This window comes from Leptonychotes weddellii, chromosome 2 (genome assembly GCF_054177405.1).
Source record: "Leptonychotes weddellii isolate Sample4059 chromosome 2, ASM5417740v2, whole genome shotgun sequence".
Taxonomy (NCBI): Eukaryota; Metazoa; Chordata; class Mammalia; order Carnivora; family Phocidae; genus Leptonychotes; species Leptonychotes weddellii.
The window spans coordinates 177,660,404-177,677,737 of record NC_138370.1 but is presented as its reverse complement, the minus strand read 5'-3'; the positions used below and the strand labels follow the sequence as shown (position 1 = coordinate 177,677,737).

The following is a 17,334-nucleotide window of genomic DNA, read 5'->3' as shown; positions in this document are numbered from 1 at the left end:
CCTGCAGTGGCACCCCAGTCTCTCTCTGCACCGCCAGACTCTCCCCCAGACCCTCAGAGCCGCCTGGTGGGACGCAAAGGGGACACAACAGCACAGAGCCAGCAGCCAGCTTGGAGACAGGAGCCTGGAGGACAGACTGCAACCAGTTTGGATGAACCCTGGGTCTGGCATGTAACCGAAAGGCAGGTGTGTTACACAAAATTAAGGCAAGCGGTTCAGGGTAGGGCCATGGGGGCAGATCCCTGGTCTCCAGAAGACAGCCCAGGTAGCCTCACAATGCTCTGGAAACGGGCCCCACCCCATACCGTGTTCCAGGTCCAGCACCTACCCCCACCTGGAAAAACAAGAAGCAAAGGAAGCGGAGGCACTGAAGTCCCATCCCAGTGACACTGCTGCAGAAGAAAACTTCCTTTTTAAACAAAAACCCTCGTCCTTCATCATGCTGGGGAAAGAACCCCTGGCTGACAACACAAATGAGGGCCTGGAGCCCTGGCTGCTCCTCATGGTGGCTGTGCGGTGCCTAGCAGGGCTCGCTGGGACCCCCAAGGCACTCCCTTGCTCCAGCCAGCAGGCTCAGCGCACGGCACACACATCCAGGATGCAGAAGCGTGCACGGCAGGTGGGGCAGGGCACGCGGCTGGCGAGCCAGGTGTCAGGGCGCTGGGGGTCCTGGCGGCTGGCGAACCACTTGCCCATGCAGGTGAGACACCACATGGGGCGACAGTAGCACCGCTGGCACTCGCCCTCAGCTGCCTCTTGGCAGGTCTTCACCAGCTTCACACTGGCACGGGTCTGCATGCAACCAATGCATGCCTCCAGCTCCTATGGGCGGGGGTAGAGGGTCACAGGGAGCCTGGCCAGACGGCCCTGTGCCCCCCCGACTCAGGGGGCCTGGCCTGTGGGAACCCACCTGCCCCCACCCAGCCCTCACCTGGCTGCTAGGGACCGAGTAGGTTGGGTTGACCTCCACCAGGGAAGCAAACGTCTCCAGGAACAGGTCGCCCAGGCTCTGATGGATGACCACGTTGGCCGCACTGCGGATGGGTGCGCGGAGTTTCTCACACAGCTCACCATACTCCGTGGAGTTCAGCCTGCACAAGGTGGGGGCTGCTGGGCTGGGGCCACTGAACCGAGGCCCCTCTGCAGGGCAGGGCCATCATTCCTGGTGGGGATGCCGAGGTGCCTAGGGTGACAGGGCACCCACACCACACAGAATTTGGGAGCCCAGGCACAGCCCAGTTGCCTGATAAAGACCAGCCAGCAAAGACAGCCCTGAAGCCAGAGCCCACAGAATGAGCACCGACCACCTGCCCTCAAAGGATGCAGAGAGGGGCAAAGAGAGTGGGGAGATTGCAGCTGTGACACAGAATGCCTGGCTTTCAACAAGTTCAGGCACAAAGGGGATCACAGAAGAGGGACAACAGGCTGTCCAAAGCCCGAATGGGACAGGAAGACCTCGGTTTGAGCCCCAAAGCCAAGACAGCCACCAAGCCTCAGTCCTGTACCACCCCCCAAAACATCCCTAACATGCTCCCCTGAAAAGAGCTGCAAAAGGCAGCTCAAAGGAGAACACAGAGAAAGCAGAAGCAGAGAGCACCTATGGGGGTGTGAGGGGACAAGGGGCCTTGAGGGAGGGTTCCGCTGGAAGGGTGCCGAGAAGAACGTGCTCCACGCGTCATCGCCTCCCAAAGAGCCCAAGACTAGAACCTGACTGCTGGCTGCCTCCGGCACACCCCAGCCTCACTGTGACCCTGGCCACAAGCATACCTACCGGATGTCGAAGGCCCGCACGCCAGGGCTGGCACTGGCCACGTGAATGGTGAGGAGCTGCACAGGCAGGCTGGAGTCCGCTGAGAGCGCATGCTGCCGTGACCCCGTCACGGTCAGGTGCACATCCTGCTGCCGAGCCGCGTGCACACGGTATGTGGTTACCTTCATCACCCACGTGTCCGTCACGATCACACGAGCCCCTGGTGCCCCCGTGGCAAACTTATCGATCCGCCGGAACTCAGTGTTGACTGAGGAGGCCACAGCCCGCCAGCCTGACTGCGGGAGGGCGTAGAGGGCCAGGGTGCGGGCCAGCGGGTGGCGGGCCCACTGATCACAGGACCAGTAGTAGATCAGCGTACTGGCGATGGTGGGCAGAGTCACTGCCAGCAGGAGGAAGAGCCGCCAGGCCTCTGGGGCCTGGCCGAGGGAGTAGAGCTGCTTTTCTGAAGCTGCAAAGCACATACCCACGTAGTAGCCTACAAAGGATGGGGAGGGCTTCAGCAGAAATCAGGACTGCCAGGCCACTGTTCTCCCCCCATACTGCCCACCAAGGGCCACCCTGGTCAGCTCTCAGGGCCAGGCAACGGTACCCCAGGGCAAGTGCACTTTACCTGCCTCCACGCTGACCCAGCTCAACCCTTGCCCACAACAGTAATACAATAAATGAGGAAAAGACGTTTTTAATTTACTACTTCAGTTTTATACAAGTAATACATGATTAACCGGAATAGGAAAACCTAAAAAAAAAAAAAAACGCAAAAAACAAAAACAAGGATCTGGTGTCACCCAAAGCAGAGCTACACACTGGCCCTCCCAGGGGCGGGATCTTGGCCTCTCAACCCTACCCCCTCTGAGGAGGCAAATCAGAGTGTGACCCATCCCAGAGCTCAGATTTGTGTGCCAAACAGTAAGCAGAGAACAATGGGGAACACCATAGCTCCAGGGCCCCTGCTGGCCAGATCAGGGCAATCTGCATATCTGAACAATTGACGCTGCGTGAGCTCATTTAAGGCTGCAAAGTAATAGTAAACATTTACTGTTGATCAAGTTACCACATTTCAGGTAATTTATCTTGCAGCGGTAGATAACATGCATACAAAAGTTTCAAAGCTTTTCAAAACAAGTTGAAAAGGAAGAGAAAGACCCCAGGACTGGCCACAAGGCCAGGCTCCTCCACCTCCATGAGTCACTGAGCTCCCTAAGTTCTGGTTTCTCTGTCCATGTGTAGCATGGTGATGGTCCAGCCACTCACGGGCTTTTAGAAAAGATGTGGCTAAAAGGACTCCAGAAGGCTGTGGGGACCCTTAGTTCCCAGGGCAGAAACCCAACCCACGACCCTCTCAGGAGCCCAAGTTCCAAGCCGCACTTTCCTCATCTGAGGAATCAGCTAATTGGTAACCCTGCCTTACCGGGGTGATGGGGCCTCAGGCTGAGAAAGCCACATAGTTACCCCAACAGCAGGCAGAAACCACTTGGCCAAGGAGACCACCAGACTGCCACCAAGAAGGCCCTGTGTCCTTCTTGGCATGGGCAGGCAGCCCTCCTGCACAGACCTGGCCTCAGCCCAGCCCCCCTCCAGGAGTCTCTCCACACCTGGCCCAGGCTGCTGCACCCTGCTGACAGCTGGAAACTCCTGAGTCCACTGAGCCGGCGACCGGGGCCCAGCAGCCACCTGCCCTTCTAGACATGCTTCTGTTCTGTATCCTCCAGAGAACACACACACACACACACACACATCTAGTACCCCTCTTTCCAGCCAGTCCCCTGTCCAAACAGCTGACAAACCAGCCTCTCAGAGGCCAGGAGCACCTGGGTCTCCGCCCAGGCCAAGCCCTGGGCCACGTGTGAGCATTTTGCCCCCGCCACACACACAAACACGCCCCCCCAACCTCTGCACCTGTGACACCCCCATGGGGTTACCCATCTCCGCCTCCTTTCTCACACCCACCTTCCAAAGCCTGGGACAGGCCACCTGCTCTCCCAGGTCCCTCCACCTCCGTTAGAAGCAGTTAACTCATGCCGCTCTCCCGCGAACTGCCCCCACAAAATGACCTGCCCCAGCTAGGCGAAGCATCATCCCCTTCGCCCGCCCCCCAAGATTCTAAGCCTTCATTTCTGCCACCTGCAAGCAGCCACCTGCCGCCAGCACCGTCCTCTCCGCTCTCGGGAGCCGCGGACGCGAGAGGCCCGTCTCAGAGCGCAGGAGCTGTTAGTCCACAGCCGCGGCTCTCGGAGCCAGCGTCTCTCCTCAACTCGGAACGACCGGGGGTCCGCGCGCCCTCCCCCGACTCTTCTCCACTTCTGGGGTCCCGGAACTCGGCCGCGAGCCCGCGGGGCCACCTACGCCCACCAAGGGGGACACAGGCCGGTGCCGCGCCCCGAGGACCCTCTGGGGGAGGGTCCGGCCTGCTCACCGAGCGGCAGCAGCGAGTGGCACAGCAGCGTAGCGGACGTGCGGCGCAGGTGGTAGGGCACAAAGGCGGCGTCCTCGCTGCCCAGCCAGCCCGACAGCAGGTTCTGCACCGTGAGCCCGGCCGAGTGGAACTCGGTGGGCGTGAACACGAAGCACACGGCGAACACCAGGTAGGCCAGCGTGAAGGTGACCTCCGGGCTGTCCATCGCGCTGCCGCGGCCGCCAGGAAGCCGTCGGAGAGAGTCCCGCAGCCCCCGACGGGAAACAGACCCGAGAATTCCAAGCCGGTGGGCGGTGGCAGGTGTGCGCCAGGCCGGCGCGAGGCGCTCTGGGAGATGGCGTCCCCGCCCGCGGGGCATTCTGGGAGATGGCGTCCCGTCCGCAGGCCGGCGCGGGGCGCGCTGGGAGACGTCACATCGACGCGGGGCACCCTGGGAAACGGAGTTGCCGCGTCCCGCACACAGCCAGAAGTGCTGAGGCCGCGCCAGTCCTCGCGAGGGTTCGGCTCCATCTCACGACCCGCCTTAGGGGCGGCTGCAGCTGGTCCCATTTTACAACTGGGGAAACCGAGGCCCGGGCCAATGGCTCTCAGGCCCTGGCCTTTCCGCGCAGCCCAGTCGCGTCCTGGCAGACCCCGCCCCCGCCGCCCGCCCCTCCGCAAGCTCGGCGAGCCGGGATTCCGATGGCTTCCGGCGCCCGCCGCGCCCAGCGTGCCCCTCTCCCCGGAAGCGGAGCCGCCGGCGCCCTGGAGGCGTGGCCGCGGCGCCCTGTGCGTCCCGCCCCCGGCCGCGCGCTGATTGGCCGCGCGCTCCAACCGTCGGTATTTGAATCGGCGGCGGGCGGACGGGCTCCCGGACTCGGCGCCTCCCGCTCCCTCGGCTTCGCGTGGCCGCCGGCAGGTAGGCGGCGGCGGCGGCGGCGGGGTCCCGGGCTCGGGCATCCATCCCCAGCTCCTCCTCCAGCCTCCGGGCCTCGGGCTCCGCGCCCCGGCTCCCGACCCCCGCGGCAGCTGGGCGGCGCCCGCCCTCGACGGGCCCTCCTGCCTCTGCGCTCCTCCCGCGGCTCCGGGGTGCGCCGTCCGCACAGCACCCCTGCTCTCTTGGGCCCACCCCGCCGGCTGTTGCGGCCGCCCTACCAGGGGCGCCTTCCTGCCGGGGTCACCGGCAGCCCGCGTGCCCCGCTGGTTTGCGGCCGCAGCCCCTGGGCGGAGACGCCGGGGGGGCGCTCCTGCCTTACCGGTTCCTCCTCGGTCTCTTTGTCGGCCCCCGGGAGGTCGGTGTGTCAGGGCCCCTCGCGGCCCGGTCCGTGGTGACCGTCCAGCCTCAGACACCAGCTGCTTCCGCGCCACCTTCTACGCCACCGGCTCGCGGCCCGCTCCCCAGCCCTTCCCGGCTGTGCGGCGCCGCGCCTCCCTCCCCGGGGGCAGCTTCGTGCTGCTTTCTCCACGCCCCAGCTGCGAGCCATCGCTGACTCCAGCTGCGCCGGCCCTCCCGGTCCTGCTGATTCCCCCCAGCTGCTCGGCGCACAGACCCGGACCTTCGCTCCCTGGGCTGTCTGGCCTCGCAGCTTCTGCTCGGGAGCCTTCTCCCCATTGTCCGTGGAAGCCGGACCTGACAGAGCCGGCCACGGCTGTTCTCCCCCCTTCCTCAGGAGAGGGACTGCGGAAAGGTGTCCCCTAGGCCCCCTCCCTCGTGTATCCCACAGCCGTCCAGCTATCCCTTCCCGTTTTACCCAGTGTTCACGGCAAAAATCTAAAAGTCGCCCTTTTGTTTTTCTCCGACTTCCAGATGCCTTGTGGGCCCGCTGGCCAAGCCAGGGCTGCTCTCTCCACCCCTGGCTGGCTGCGGGAGTCTTTGACCCCCACTTCCCTCCTGCCTTCCCTGGCCTCCACACACATGGCCCCACCCCCATACCTTCCAGGGCATCTTGTTTCCCTGACTCACCTCTTTCCGGGGCACCCTTGTTCCTCCTGCCCCCGCCACCCCGGCCTTGCTCTTCAAGCTGCAACCTCCAGCACCCCCACCACCAGCAAATACCTGTGATGTTCCCATGGACAGGCCCTCCGGCGACTCCTGGGTTGGGAATGTCATGCTGGCGACCATCATGAGGACCTTGGGAAAGGGGTGGGGACTGTTCTAGAACCTTCTGGGTCTCAGTGGAGGTCGCTGGTATATATTTCTAGACTCCAAATCTCAGTGTAGAAGCTTTTCAACTCCCCACCAAGTAATTCTGGATCTGCCGGTTGCTGCCTTGTCCCGCTCTTCCTCTGGGCCTCGGCCCTCACGATGCCCCAGTGTGCTCCTCTCCTGGCCTGTGACGGAAGAGCAGGCCACAGCACCCTTCTGCTTTCTTGCTCTCGGCTAACTTGGCAACCTGCTCCCTCTGGGCTGTGGCCTTAGCACCTTCAGCGGGGGCCTGAGGGGGAGACCCAGGCTTTCTGACAGGCCAGCACCCCTGTCTCCTGACCTTTACCCACTAAGTTCAAATTTATTTATTTTTTTAAGATTTTATTTATTTGACAGAGAGAGACACAGCGAGAGAGGGAACACAAGCAGGGGGAGTGGCAGAGGGAGAAGCAGGCTTCCCGCCAAGCAGGGAGCCCGATGCGGGGCTCCATCCCAGGACCCTGGGACCACGATCCTGAGCCGAAGGCAGACGCTCAACGACTGAGCCACCCAGGCGCCCCAAGTTCAAATTGTTTTGAGGACCTGATTCTTCTCCCTTGTCCTGTGGGCTGAAGGCCCTTATGGCTCTTTGTCCTGGGAGGTGGCAGCTGCCCTAAAACAGGACAAGGGCTGCCTGGCAGAGGACATGCTGCCTGAGATGTGACCCATCTGTGCAGGAAGGGGACATCTGCCCTGTGAGGCTAGCTCCTTGCCCTGGCTCTTCATCCAGACTGCACAGCCCTCATACTGACGTAAACTGTCTGCTTTTCCAGAATGAGTCTGCAGATCTACAGTGATGAAAACGTCACTGGTGACAAAAGTGCAGAAAACTGCGAGTTCCTGTTTTCACCACCGGAACTTACCGGAAGACTATCTGTTCTTCGTCTGTCACAGAAAGAAAATGTGCCACCCAAGAGTGTACTCAAGGCTATGAAAGTAAGCACACTTTGCCCGTGTAAATCTACTGTGTGTCACTCATTAGGTCACCCTGGGACTTGCTTTCCTGGGGACTTACGGAAGTGGGCAGGGCACTGCCGCCATAGTGGTTGAAGACTTGAATTGTCGAACAGGTCTCCTCCTCCCCCAACAGGTGACTTTTCAGACTCCTCTGCGGGACCCACAGACGCACCGGATATTAAGTCCTAGCATGAGCAGCAAGCTCGAGGCTCCTTTTGCTCTGGAGGATGCTGTTGGGTTAGAAAACTCTCCTCAAAACCGGACCCAGAAAGAGAAGTAAGTGTTGATGCTGCTTGATGCACTGCAATTTGTAACGTCTCCAGCGGACACAGCAGAAAAATTCTGTTTTGTCGTTAGTCACATCTGGTCGAGTTCCTCCTGGTTTCTGCTCTGAGGTCATGCGATGTGTTGCCCGGCATGCTCGCATTAGAAGCCACTTATTAGTAGAAAAGCAGTTAACAAAACGTGTAGAATAAGTTTTTTTGTTTAAGATTTTTTTACTTATTTGTAAAAAGAGAGCACAAGTGGGGAGGGGCATAGGGAGAAAGAGAATCTCAATCTCATAATCCTGAGATCATGACCTGAGCCAAAACCAAGAGTCAGATGCCCAACTGACTGAGCCACCCAGGCACCCCAAATAAGTTTAAGTTTTATGCCCCAGTCCTTCACTGTGCTTTTGCCAACACATTGGCCTGGCTTTTGTTTCTCTAATTTCATGAAACGTCTGAGCACGTCTCCGAGGAAGGATGCTTTGTGGTTAGGTTTCTTTTTTCATACCCACTGGGGTCTCCTTTCTGTTTGCAAGTCAGCCTTGGGTGTTCTCAAGAGCTCTCAAGCTTGTCTTTCTCTTCAGTGAAAACCTTGATCCTCCTGTGCCCCGGATTATGTAGCTGGTGGTCCCCAATTGAAAGGGGGAAATAGGCAAGCAGAGAAAACCTTAACTGTAATTATGTGTTATGTTTCCGCTCTCTCGGAAACCTGCGTGATCTAATTGGTCCACTAGTTTTGATTTATGAGGATTTACTTGTGAAAGTTAGTCCTAGGAAGAGGGTTAACTGTTCTTTTTTTCTGTTTTTGGGTAATGTTTTCTCGGGGGTTAAATTCTAATTAAAAAGCTAATAGGTTCCTTAGCGTTAACTAAGTTTGTTTCTGAAAAGCCAACAGTTCACCAAGGAAGGTGACAGCAAAATGACCAATGGAATTCTCCAGAAACGAATGGTGGCCAATGCCAACCCCCCTCCAGCAGATGTGAGACCAGCCTCTGAAGATAGGCAGCATTCCAGTGGGCCCACCTCAGCTCACCTGGCCAGCCTGGATCCCTCAAGTTCTCCCCAGATGCCAGAAACTCTTGAAGATCAAGTGGCTTCTCTAGGACAAACATCTGTGAGCCCTGAGCATGCCCTGGAGGAAAGTGTTCATTCTCATTTCTTAGAAAAAAGTATTACCTTCACCTCAGAAATCCTAGAAGACCCTTCCCAGATGGCTCCCCAACACCGAACAGAAGACCCTCCCGGAGCTGCCAGAGAAAGCTCGAACCAGGTCCCTGCTTCCTCAGCCAGAGCTGCTCTGCCCCCTGGTACTCCCCCAACAGGAGCACGTGAAGAAGGACCCCTCAGAGACCTGCCTGGCGAGGCCCCAGCCAGCCGTGAAGACCCCTCTGGTTCTGGGAACACCATCCTGGCCAGCCCTCTGAAGCCTGCAGGTGCCACGTCCCCAAGTTCTCAGAAGAAAGAAGCTGATGGCCAGAGGGCCAGCTCTTGGAGCAGCGGGCCCATAGGACTAGAATTTGATTTCTCTGACAATGCCACCAGCAAAACGTTGCCCCCACCAAGGGAACTGGGGAAGAGACCTGGCCTTAAACCTCCCTCTAGGATGTCAGAGGCGAGGCAGGAAAAGGCCCCCGAGGAGGCGGGTGAGGGGCCCGTTCCCCTTCCCCAGGGGTCTTACAACCTGGACTGGAACAAGCTGGAGGACCCAAACTTTAACCCATTTGAAGGTGGAGGAGAGGCCCTGCCCCCAGAATGCCCCCAGAGCGGGCCAGCCGAGCCTGTGGCCAAGGAGCTGTGTGCTGGTCCCGAGGCCCCAGGGCGCTCCTCTCCGAGCCAGTGAGTACTTGGTGGCAGTGGCGCGGGGTAGCTGCTCAGCAGCGTGCGTGCCGGAGGACCCCAGGCCAGAGAAGGGGCCGGGGGGGGGGCAGCTGCCGGTCCTGGGTCCCAAGACTGAGGAGGGTGCTCACAGCCGCTGCAGGTGGCTAGGGAGAAATGGTGGGCGAAAGCACACAGTGGCGCCCTTTTCCGTCCCCATGCTTTCTAAGAGCGTTTTCTATAAAAAAACCTGGAGCTTTAGAAAGATCTCCAAACACCGTCCGCGGCTGCGAAGCCAGTGGAGTGGCTCTGTGCACTCGCTGCAGTGCTCCAGGCTCTCGTGGCGGCCTGGGGACGGCGGCTTCACGGCCACCAAGGGCTCACATGGGCAGCTCTCAGCCACGAGTGCACCCTGATGGTCTGGAGGCCACCTCCCCGCTACTGGCCCGGCCTGGCCCCCGGTGACCCTCCCTCTGGCGCGTTTGCCAGTTTCCTGGTGAAATAGGACAAGTGAGCCCTTGGGGTTTGCTCTCTGAGCTGAAACGGCCTGAGCGCTCCTTGCCGAGGCCCCTGGGAGGCTCCTGCTCCTTGGGCAGTTGGGGTGGGTGGGGACGGCTCTGCTGGGGACTCCAGCATAGCCCCTGACCTTCGAGGCGAGGGTTCACGGGCAGGAGGCAGCTCGGCCCCGGGGCACGGGCCCTGCTGACCCCATCTGTTCAGGCAGGTGCCTTCAGCCTCCACGGATGACACGCCTGTGGCACAGACCGTGGCCAGGACCCCGGGCACAGCAGGCGAGGTATGGAGGCGGGCTCGGCCCGTGCTGTCGTCCTGCGCGCACACGGGCGGAGGGCGGCCGGCGGAGACCGGGCGGGACCCGGCGCGGCTCGGGCCCTGCACAGGACCTTCGACCTCACCAGATGCCCGAACTGAGCTGCCCTTCTTCCAGGAGGGAGCTGCGGACTGTGCCCGTGCATCAGCTCCCACGGGCAGCCCGGGCGGTGAGCCTGCGCCCCCCACTCCTCCGCGGGGCCCGGAGCCTGCCTCAGAGCCGGAGGAGGAGCACTTCCGAGACCCAGCTGAGGGTACGTTGTCCCCGGGTCACCTGTCTGTCCCCACCAGCTGGTGGTGGTTCTGTGAGTGCCCGTGTTCAGTGGTGTTTTTGGGAGACTGCCCCATAGGCAGCTTTGTTCCCTGACTTGAAGCAACACACGCAGGGGCTTTGGACACTTTCAGGACATACCCCTGGTGTAGGGATTTCCAGGACCGGAAATCAGACTCGGGAAAGGTTCTGTGCAAACACACAGGAGGCAAGGGCCTTGTTGGTTGGTGGAGAGATCCTGATGGAAGGGTGAGTCCAGACGGAGAACACACAGCTCTGACCTTCAACATGGGGGGTCCTCCGGACTCTGAGATGCTCCCAGGGAAAATCTACGATGCAATTGAGAGAGCAGGCAACTTGACAGGATCTCGATGTGGCTTACTTAATCTTCAGGCAGAGAGGAGACTGGGAACAGAGTGCAGGGTTGGGTCGTGGCAGGATGATCCCAGGGACCCCAGAGTCACACGGGTGGTTCTCGGGTCTGGTTTCTCTCACTGAACGTCAGGTTCTCACAGATCCTCCACCTCGTAGCGCATGTTGCTGCTTCGTTCCTTTCCCAGCCGAGTAGCCTGCCACCGTGCGGATGGACCACAACTGACGTTTCCCTTCACCAGCTGATGGGCGTCTGGGTTGTTTGCTCAGTGAGACTGCCACGAACATTCGTGTCCACGTGTCTGTGTGGACGTGAGTGTTCATTGGCCTGGGGCATAAACCTAGAAGGGGAACTCCGGGTCACGCAGTAACTCTGGGTGATGCTGAGGAGCCACCAGCTTGCTCTCCAAAGCGGCTGCACCACGTAACGATCCCACGGCAGCAGTGTTCGAGGTCCCGATCTCTCCACGGCCTCGGCAGCTCCGTGGGGGCCTCCGAGACTTCGATTCCGGCCTCCAGCCGTGCGGGGGGGGGGGGCGCTGCCCCCTCCGTGGATTTTGATCTGCGTCTCCCTGCTGACGAGCAGCTTTTTATGTGCCTTTCACACCTTCTGTGGAACGTCTGCTGGGTCCTTTGCCCTCCTGTTTGACTCCGAATTGCCTTTTTGTTACCAGGTTGTAAGGGCTTCCAATCTATCCTAGGGAGGGATTCCTTACCGGATAGGTGACGAACGTCTCCTGGTCTCTGGGCTTTCTCTCTCCCCGGGGCATCCTTGAAGTACAGATATTAACCCTAAAGTCCTGTTTACCTTTTTTTTTTTTGTTCTTTGTGCTTTTGGTGTGAAGTCTAAGAATCTTTGCCAAATGTGATAACACGAGGATTTGTCATTACGTTTTCTAAAAATGTTATAGTTGTAGTTCTATATTTTGGTTTTTTATTTATCTTGAGTCAATTTTTATATATGACATGAGTTATCCTTAGGTTTTTTAAGTGGAAGTTTATATTATCCGGAATTCAAGGACCGTCTAGGGTCATTTTAAACAGTAGCTCTAAGCCCGGGAGATTTGGTCCCTTGGGACACTTTTGGTTGTCGCACCTGGAGAGGTGCTGCTTCTCTCCCGACAGCCCACAGGACGGCCCCACAAGGCGACCCGGCCCCAGGTGTCATTAGCATGAGGCTGGATTGGTGGTGCCCGGTGGGTGGGCGGGAGAGGGCGGGTCACCGCTCCGGGCGGGGCTGCCGGTCACTGCGCCAAGCAGCAGAGTGCACTGCCTGTGGGTTGGTGACCGCCACGCTGACGCTCTCCCTCTTAGTTCTAGGCACAGGAGCCGAGGTGGATTATCTGGAGCAGTTTGGGAGTTCCTCGGTGAGTACCTGCACCGTCATGGCAGTCTTTTCCAAAGTACGCTTCTCCAAAGGGGACTCTTTCTAGAACAGCCCTGAGCCACTGTCCCATCTCCAAAATCATGAAGGTCCTACTCGCACACCAGTGGTGTCCATGCTATGGAGGGCGTCTGAGGCTCCCCAGGGCCCCTTCCCGAGCCGCACCTGTGGTCTCACGCTGCCCGTCTCAAGCTCCCATGCAGGGGGGAGCTCAAGGGCACACTGCTCTGTGCTGGGGTCTCCCCAGGCCCAGCCTTTGGGGCCGTCATCCATCAGGTGACGGTGAACCTGCTGACTCGTCCACCCCTTAGTTTAAGGAGTCAGCCCTGAGGAAACAGTCCTTGTACCTCAAGTTTGACCCGCTCCTGAAGGACAGCCCTCCGAGACCAGTGCCTGTGGCTCTGGAGACCAGCAGGTACGCCTCCCCTCTGGCCGTGGGGCTTAGTGCAGGCGGGCGGGCTGGCGGTGGCCGTCGACCGGAGATTATTCTAGACTAAATGGGGACATTCGTGACTCCGCCTCAGAAAAGTAGACCCCAGCGGAGCTCTCTGGAGCCCCTCAGGTGCAGGAGGAGTGACCGTGGGTCAGAGCCAGCCTTTGCTGGGCCTCATGAGTAAGGCCTTGTGGGTGCACGTGGCTGGGTGGCGGCTTGCACCGCGGTGGCAGAGCCACGAGGTGGAGTCGAGCAGTTGTAACAGAGGTTGTTCTCGGCCTTTGGGGAAAATGGGTGCATTTACCTCCCGTTCTGGGGTCTCAGTGCACAGGACGTGGCCGTGCCCTCCTCAGGAAGCCCGCCCGAGGCGAAGCTAGTGGAACTTGACTTCCTAGGAGCCCCAGATGCTCCCGTAAGTGCTCCTCCCCGGTTTTGGGTCTGACTTCACGCCGGGGGGTGCAGATCCGCTCCTTGGCACAGGGTGGGGGGCCCCGGCCTCTGAGGGCTTGTCCTCCCTGGCCCAGCTGGTCTGTCTCCCCCACAGGTGCTGGACCCCCCTCCCTGTGTCTTTGGGCCTGGGGGTCCGCCGCTGCCCGTGGGGTCCATTGTGGACGTGCTGCAGTACAGCCAAAAGGACATGGACGCCGCGGTGAGGACGGGGCGCGGGGAGGCTGGGTTCCCGGCACGGTGCAGCGGCCACGGGCTGACGGGTAGACGGCTCTGAGCACCAGCTTTCCCCGTGTGGCGGCAGGGAGAATCATGAATGTCCGCCTCCTGGTTTCCCAGCTCAGTGTTTCCACCCAGCATCTCCCGAGAAGCTGCTTACACACTGAGGGGCTCGGGCGTCCTCCACAGGCACTGCTCCGGCCCCCCCGGGGGTCGCAAAGCAGGAAGCCAGCCCCTGGGCAGTGTTTGGCTCGGCCTCTCTTGGGAAGCCTGCGTGCTGGATGCGGGCTGTGTCTGCCGGCCGCTAAGTTCTGCCCTGGCCTTTGTGCCCCATGGCCACCTGTCCTGCTCAGAGCTGGCCCAGGAGCTCACGGCGTGAGGCCCCCCGCCCCCCCCAGGCTGCTCTCCCAGCCTTGCCTGTGGCAGGAGGTGTCCCCCATCCATCCGCACGCTGACGTGGTTCGTGGGGGCCGATGGGTCCCCTGGTGCGTGCCTGCCCACCGAGGGGAACCCATAGCGTCTGACCGACGATGCCCCGGGGGGCCACGTGCTCCCTCGGCACCCGCTGGCCCCACCACCGCCCCCAGGGGGGCACAAGGTCCTTGGCCTGACCAGGGCTCCTCACAGCCCCTCCCCCGACTCAGACACATCGCCCCAGGGAGTCTGGGCGTGAGGGGCGCCCAGCATCCGTGTGCTCTGGTTTGTGCAGGTGGAGGCCACACGCGAGGAGAACGCGTTGCTGAGGAGCAGGTGTGAGGCGCTGCATGCCAAGAACCTGGAAATGGGGTAAGGGCCGCGGCGCGCTCTGGGCGACTCGGGCTCGCCTGCCGCAGGTGGTCACGGGCACCTCCGTTCTCCCCGCAGGAAGATAATGGACGGGTTTGAGGGGATCGTATACCAGGCGATGGGTGAGTGCTGGAGCAGCTGAGGCCCGTGAGGGGGCATCTGGCGGTCGGGGCCGGGTGGCACTAGACCTGGCCAGACCCTGGGTGCGTGTGTGGGGTCCCTGCCATGGTCGCTGTACCCACGGTCTGCCCCCCACACCCCCAGGGGCTACGCGTCCAGTGTGGTCTCGGGGGGTTGGGCGCTGGATGTGTCAGGCAGGGCTCGGAGTGAGTACCGGTCCTCACCCTGGGCGAAGCCTCAAGCTCCAGCAGGTTCCTGTCCCCCCACCCAGGGCTGGCTCTCGGGCCCCCCCAGGCTCTGCTCGGGAAGATCACGTCGGAGGGGGGCCCTGTCACCCAGCCCTTAGCGGGACCACGGGTGGGCTGCCCACCTCTCCTCCACCACTGCGCGTCTCCTGCCTCCTGTGTGCTGTCTGGGGGCCGGCATGTCAGTGCTCCTCTCATCCCAGGTGCTTTTTGTCTTCTCAAGAGGAGGCTCAGAAACAGAAGGAACTTGCAAAAGCGGAGATCCAGAAGATTCTGAAGGAAAAAGACCAATTGGCTGCTGACCTGAGCTCCATGGAAAAGTCTTTCTCTGACCTCTTCAAGCGGTTTGAGAAACAGAAGGAGGTGATCGAGGGGTATCACACGGTACGTGGTGCCGAGTGGGCCCGCGCCTGTCCTCCTGCAGAGGGTCCCCAGGGGGTTGTGGTCAGCCACAGAGCCAGCCTGCCCTGTGTCCTCGGCTTGGTCAGGAAGATAACCCAGGTAGCACCTGGCCGCACCTTCCCCTCGCCGCCAGGCCCAGGCTTGGAGGACGTTACTATTTGTCCAGGGACGTGAGCAGAGGGGCCGTGGGGCCCAGATGGGAGACAGGCACGGCAGGCCGAGCGGGTGCTTAGGTGTGCAGTGGGCACCGAGGAGCTCCAGTGGCTGCCTTCTGGAGTAGGGCCTGGGCCACTGGGACCTCAGTGGCCCCACCGCATGGGTGCATTCTGGGCACACGGCCGGGCAGGGCTCCCCCTGCGGCCGACCCTTTCACCCTCTGCAAGGGGAGTCCCCGAAGGAGCTGTCCCCTCCCAGAGGGCATCGGGAGGCACATGGGCGGCACGCGGGGACCACACACACAGGTGCCGAGACGGGCTTGTGCGGGGGGCAGGGGGCCTAGAAGGTGCCGCCTGACGTGTGGAAGAAGGAAGCAAAGGGCAAAGCTGAAAGGGGGCCTGTGGCCGTGAGGGGCGAGGGCTCAGCCTCCAGCCTTCCCCCTGCCCACGCCCTTCCCTACACCCCTGCCTCTCAGCTATTGGCTTTGTCAGGGCCTGAAACCAGACCTAAGACTCTGCTGCAAGGCTGTAGACAGCCCCGGCCACACATCCAGATGTGCCCTTCTGCGGGCAGCAATGCCCGCCAGAGGCGTGGGGGCCGCAGCAGCTGGGAGGGCCAGGGGTCAGATGTGGCAGGGGGATGGGGGGAGGCCTCCAGCTGTGTTCACGTGGCCTTCCTCGTCGGAGCTGCTGTTCTGTTAACGTCCCAGAGAGCCTTGATGGCGGACCCATCCACACCTGACCAAAAGGCCAGGCCTGGGGGGCTCCGACAGTGGTCTGCTGCAAGCGGTTCACGTCTGCTCGTTCTCTGAAGAATGAAGAGTCGCTGAAGAAGTGTGTGGAGGATTACATAGTGAGGATAGAGAAGGAAGGCCAGCGGTACCAGGCCCTGAAGGCCCACGCAGAGGAGAAGCTCCAGCTGTGAGTGCAGGTGGAGATAGGTCTAGCAAGCCTGGGGGGGGGACGCCCCCGACCCTGGCCTCTCAGCCCTGCCCTGTGTGTCCCCAGGGCCAGCGAGGAGATGGCCCAGGTGCGCAGCAAGGCCCAAGCGGAGGCCCTGGCCTTCCAGGCCAGCCTGAGGAAGGGGCAAATGCGCATCCACTCGCTGGAGAAGGCAGTCGAGCAAAAGGTGGGCACACAGGACCCCCGGCGCCTGGCGGAGGGGGAGCCTCCCGGCTCGGGAACCTGCCCTGTAGCACATGCCCTCAGCCAGTGCCTTGTACGAGGGCCCGTGGCCTGCTCCCAGGCTGCCGCTTCTGAGAATTGCAGGATTCGGGGTGCCCGGCCGGCTGAGTCGGAAGGGTGTGCGACTCTGATCTCGGGGTTGTGAGTTCGAGCCCCACGGGGGATGTAGGGAGGACTTCAGAATAAAATCTTCGGGAAAACAAATAGGGTTTTGATTTTTCTCCCTCAGACTAAGGAAAACGAGGAACTGACCCGAATCTGTGATGACCTCATCTCCAAGATGGAGAAAATCTGACACGGAAGCCCCCGCCCCATTTGTGTGTCTGTCTGTAGAAGTTTCTTCTCTTCTCTCTTGATCTCTTGTTTTTAAACTAGATTGCTTTAAAAAGAAGAGTAAATAAAGTTTCCCTTTGGTTCAAGTGTTGAAGTTGCCTGGTTTTGACTATGATGTGGGTTTCTGGCTTCGGCCAGAGGCTGACCCAGCTGCTGCTGCCGTGACCCGCGCACCTCGAGCTTGCCCGGAGGGCGCCAGCCCTGCCCTCGCACGGCCACGTGGTCCCCGGCAGGGGGACGGTTGGCCCCCGTCCTTGGGTGGGGCTGTGGCCCCCACGTTGCTGAGGTGCTTTGTGGCCGCGGTGAATGAACACCTACCGTCGTGTTGAGCGCTGTCCGTGATGACGGGGTGGGCCTCACGCCATCCACTGCGAGGCAGGGCTCCCCAGCTGGACCCCACAGCCTCCTGGGCCGAGCCCAAGACGGAGCTCCCAGAAGTGGAGTTCGACGCCTCTACCGGCCGCTTCTCTGGAGCACCCTGACCAGAGCGGGCATCTGAGCCGGGACGAAGGCACGGCGCCTCCTAAGTCAGGGGTCTCGACGTGGCTGTCTGAGTCGGCGACCCCTCGGTGGCTATCGGGACCACATCCGGAGGAGGGGCCTGCCGTACACACTTCCTGGACCCTCGGACGCACCCGAGCATGGTTCTTCCTCCATCTCCTGCTCACTGACCACATGGTACCGGGGACGGGGCCAAGAGGGGGCACTTGCAGGGCAAAGGTGAACCTCTGGGACAGGTGGTTTCTGAACCAGGCAGAAGCAAGG

At 60.9% G+C, this 17,334-nt stretch overlaps 2 protein-coding genes across 2 annotated transcripts; one reads left to right on the top strand and one right to left on the bottom strand.

Moving 5' to 3' along the window:
* Positions 1–6: 6 nt before the first annotated feature.
* Positions 7–4,536, bottom strand: TMEM129 (transmembrane protein 129, E3 ubiquitin ligase). The gene is made up of 4 exons (XM_006750730.3): positions 4,185–4,536; positions 1,772–2,246; positions 932–1,091; positions 7–822 (listed from the first exon to the last, which is right to left on the bottom strand). The coding sequence occupies exons 1-4, from the start codon at positions 4,387–4,389 to the stop codon at positions 574–576; spliced, it is 1,089 nt and encodes a 362-aa protein (XP_006750793.2). The 5' UTR covers positions 4,390–4,536; the 3' UTR covers positions 7–573.
* Positions 4,537–4,935: 399 nt separating this feature from the next.
* TACC3 (transforming acidic coiled-coil containing protein 3) lies at positions 4,936–16,655 on the top strand. The gene is made up of 16 exons (XM_031022016.2): positions 4,936–5,082; positions 7,122–7,284; positions 7,439–7,581; positions 8,463–9,410; positions 10,110–10,185; positions 10,336–10,471; positions 12,175–12,227; positions 12,556–12,659; positions 13,002–13,089; positions 13,222–13,326; positions 14,053–14,129; positions 14,208–14,251; positions 14,718–14,878; positions 15,866–15,972; positions 16,060–16,180; positions 16,466–16,655. Exons 2-16 carry the CDS (start codon positions 7,123–7,125, stop codon positions 16,529–16,531), a joined length of 2,391 nt encoding a protein of 796 aa, XP_030877876.1. The 5' UTR covers positions 4,936–5,082; position 7,122; the 3' UTR covers positions 16,532–16,655.
* The last annotated feature ends 679 nt before the right edge of the window (positions 16,656–17,334 follow it).

Coding starts and splice junctions, on each gene's coding strand:
- TMEM129 (XM_006750730.3), bottom strand. CDS start 4,389: ATGGACAGCCCGGAGGTCACCTTCACGCTGGCCTACCTGGTGTTCGCC. Junction 2,247..4,184: donor CCACTCGCTGCTGCCGCTCG/GTGAGCAGGCCG, acceptor CATCCTTTGTAG/GCTACTACGTGGGTATGTGC. Junction 823..931: donor ACTCGGTCCCTAGCAGCCAG/GTGAGGGCTGGG, acceptor CCCCGCCCATAG/GAGCTGGAGGCATGCATTGG.
- TACC3 (XM_031022016.2), top strand. CDS start 7,123: ATGAGTCTGCAGATCTACAGTGATGAAAACGTCACTGGTGACAAAAGT. Junction 7,582..8,462: donor AACCGGACCCAGAAAGAGAA/GTAAGTGTTGAT, acceptor GTTTCTGAAAAG/CCAACAGTTCACCAAGGAAG. Junction 13,090..13,221: donor TAGGAGCCCCAGATGCTCCC/GTAAGTGCTCCT, acceptor TCTCCCCCACAG/GTGCTGGACCCCCCTCCCTG.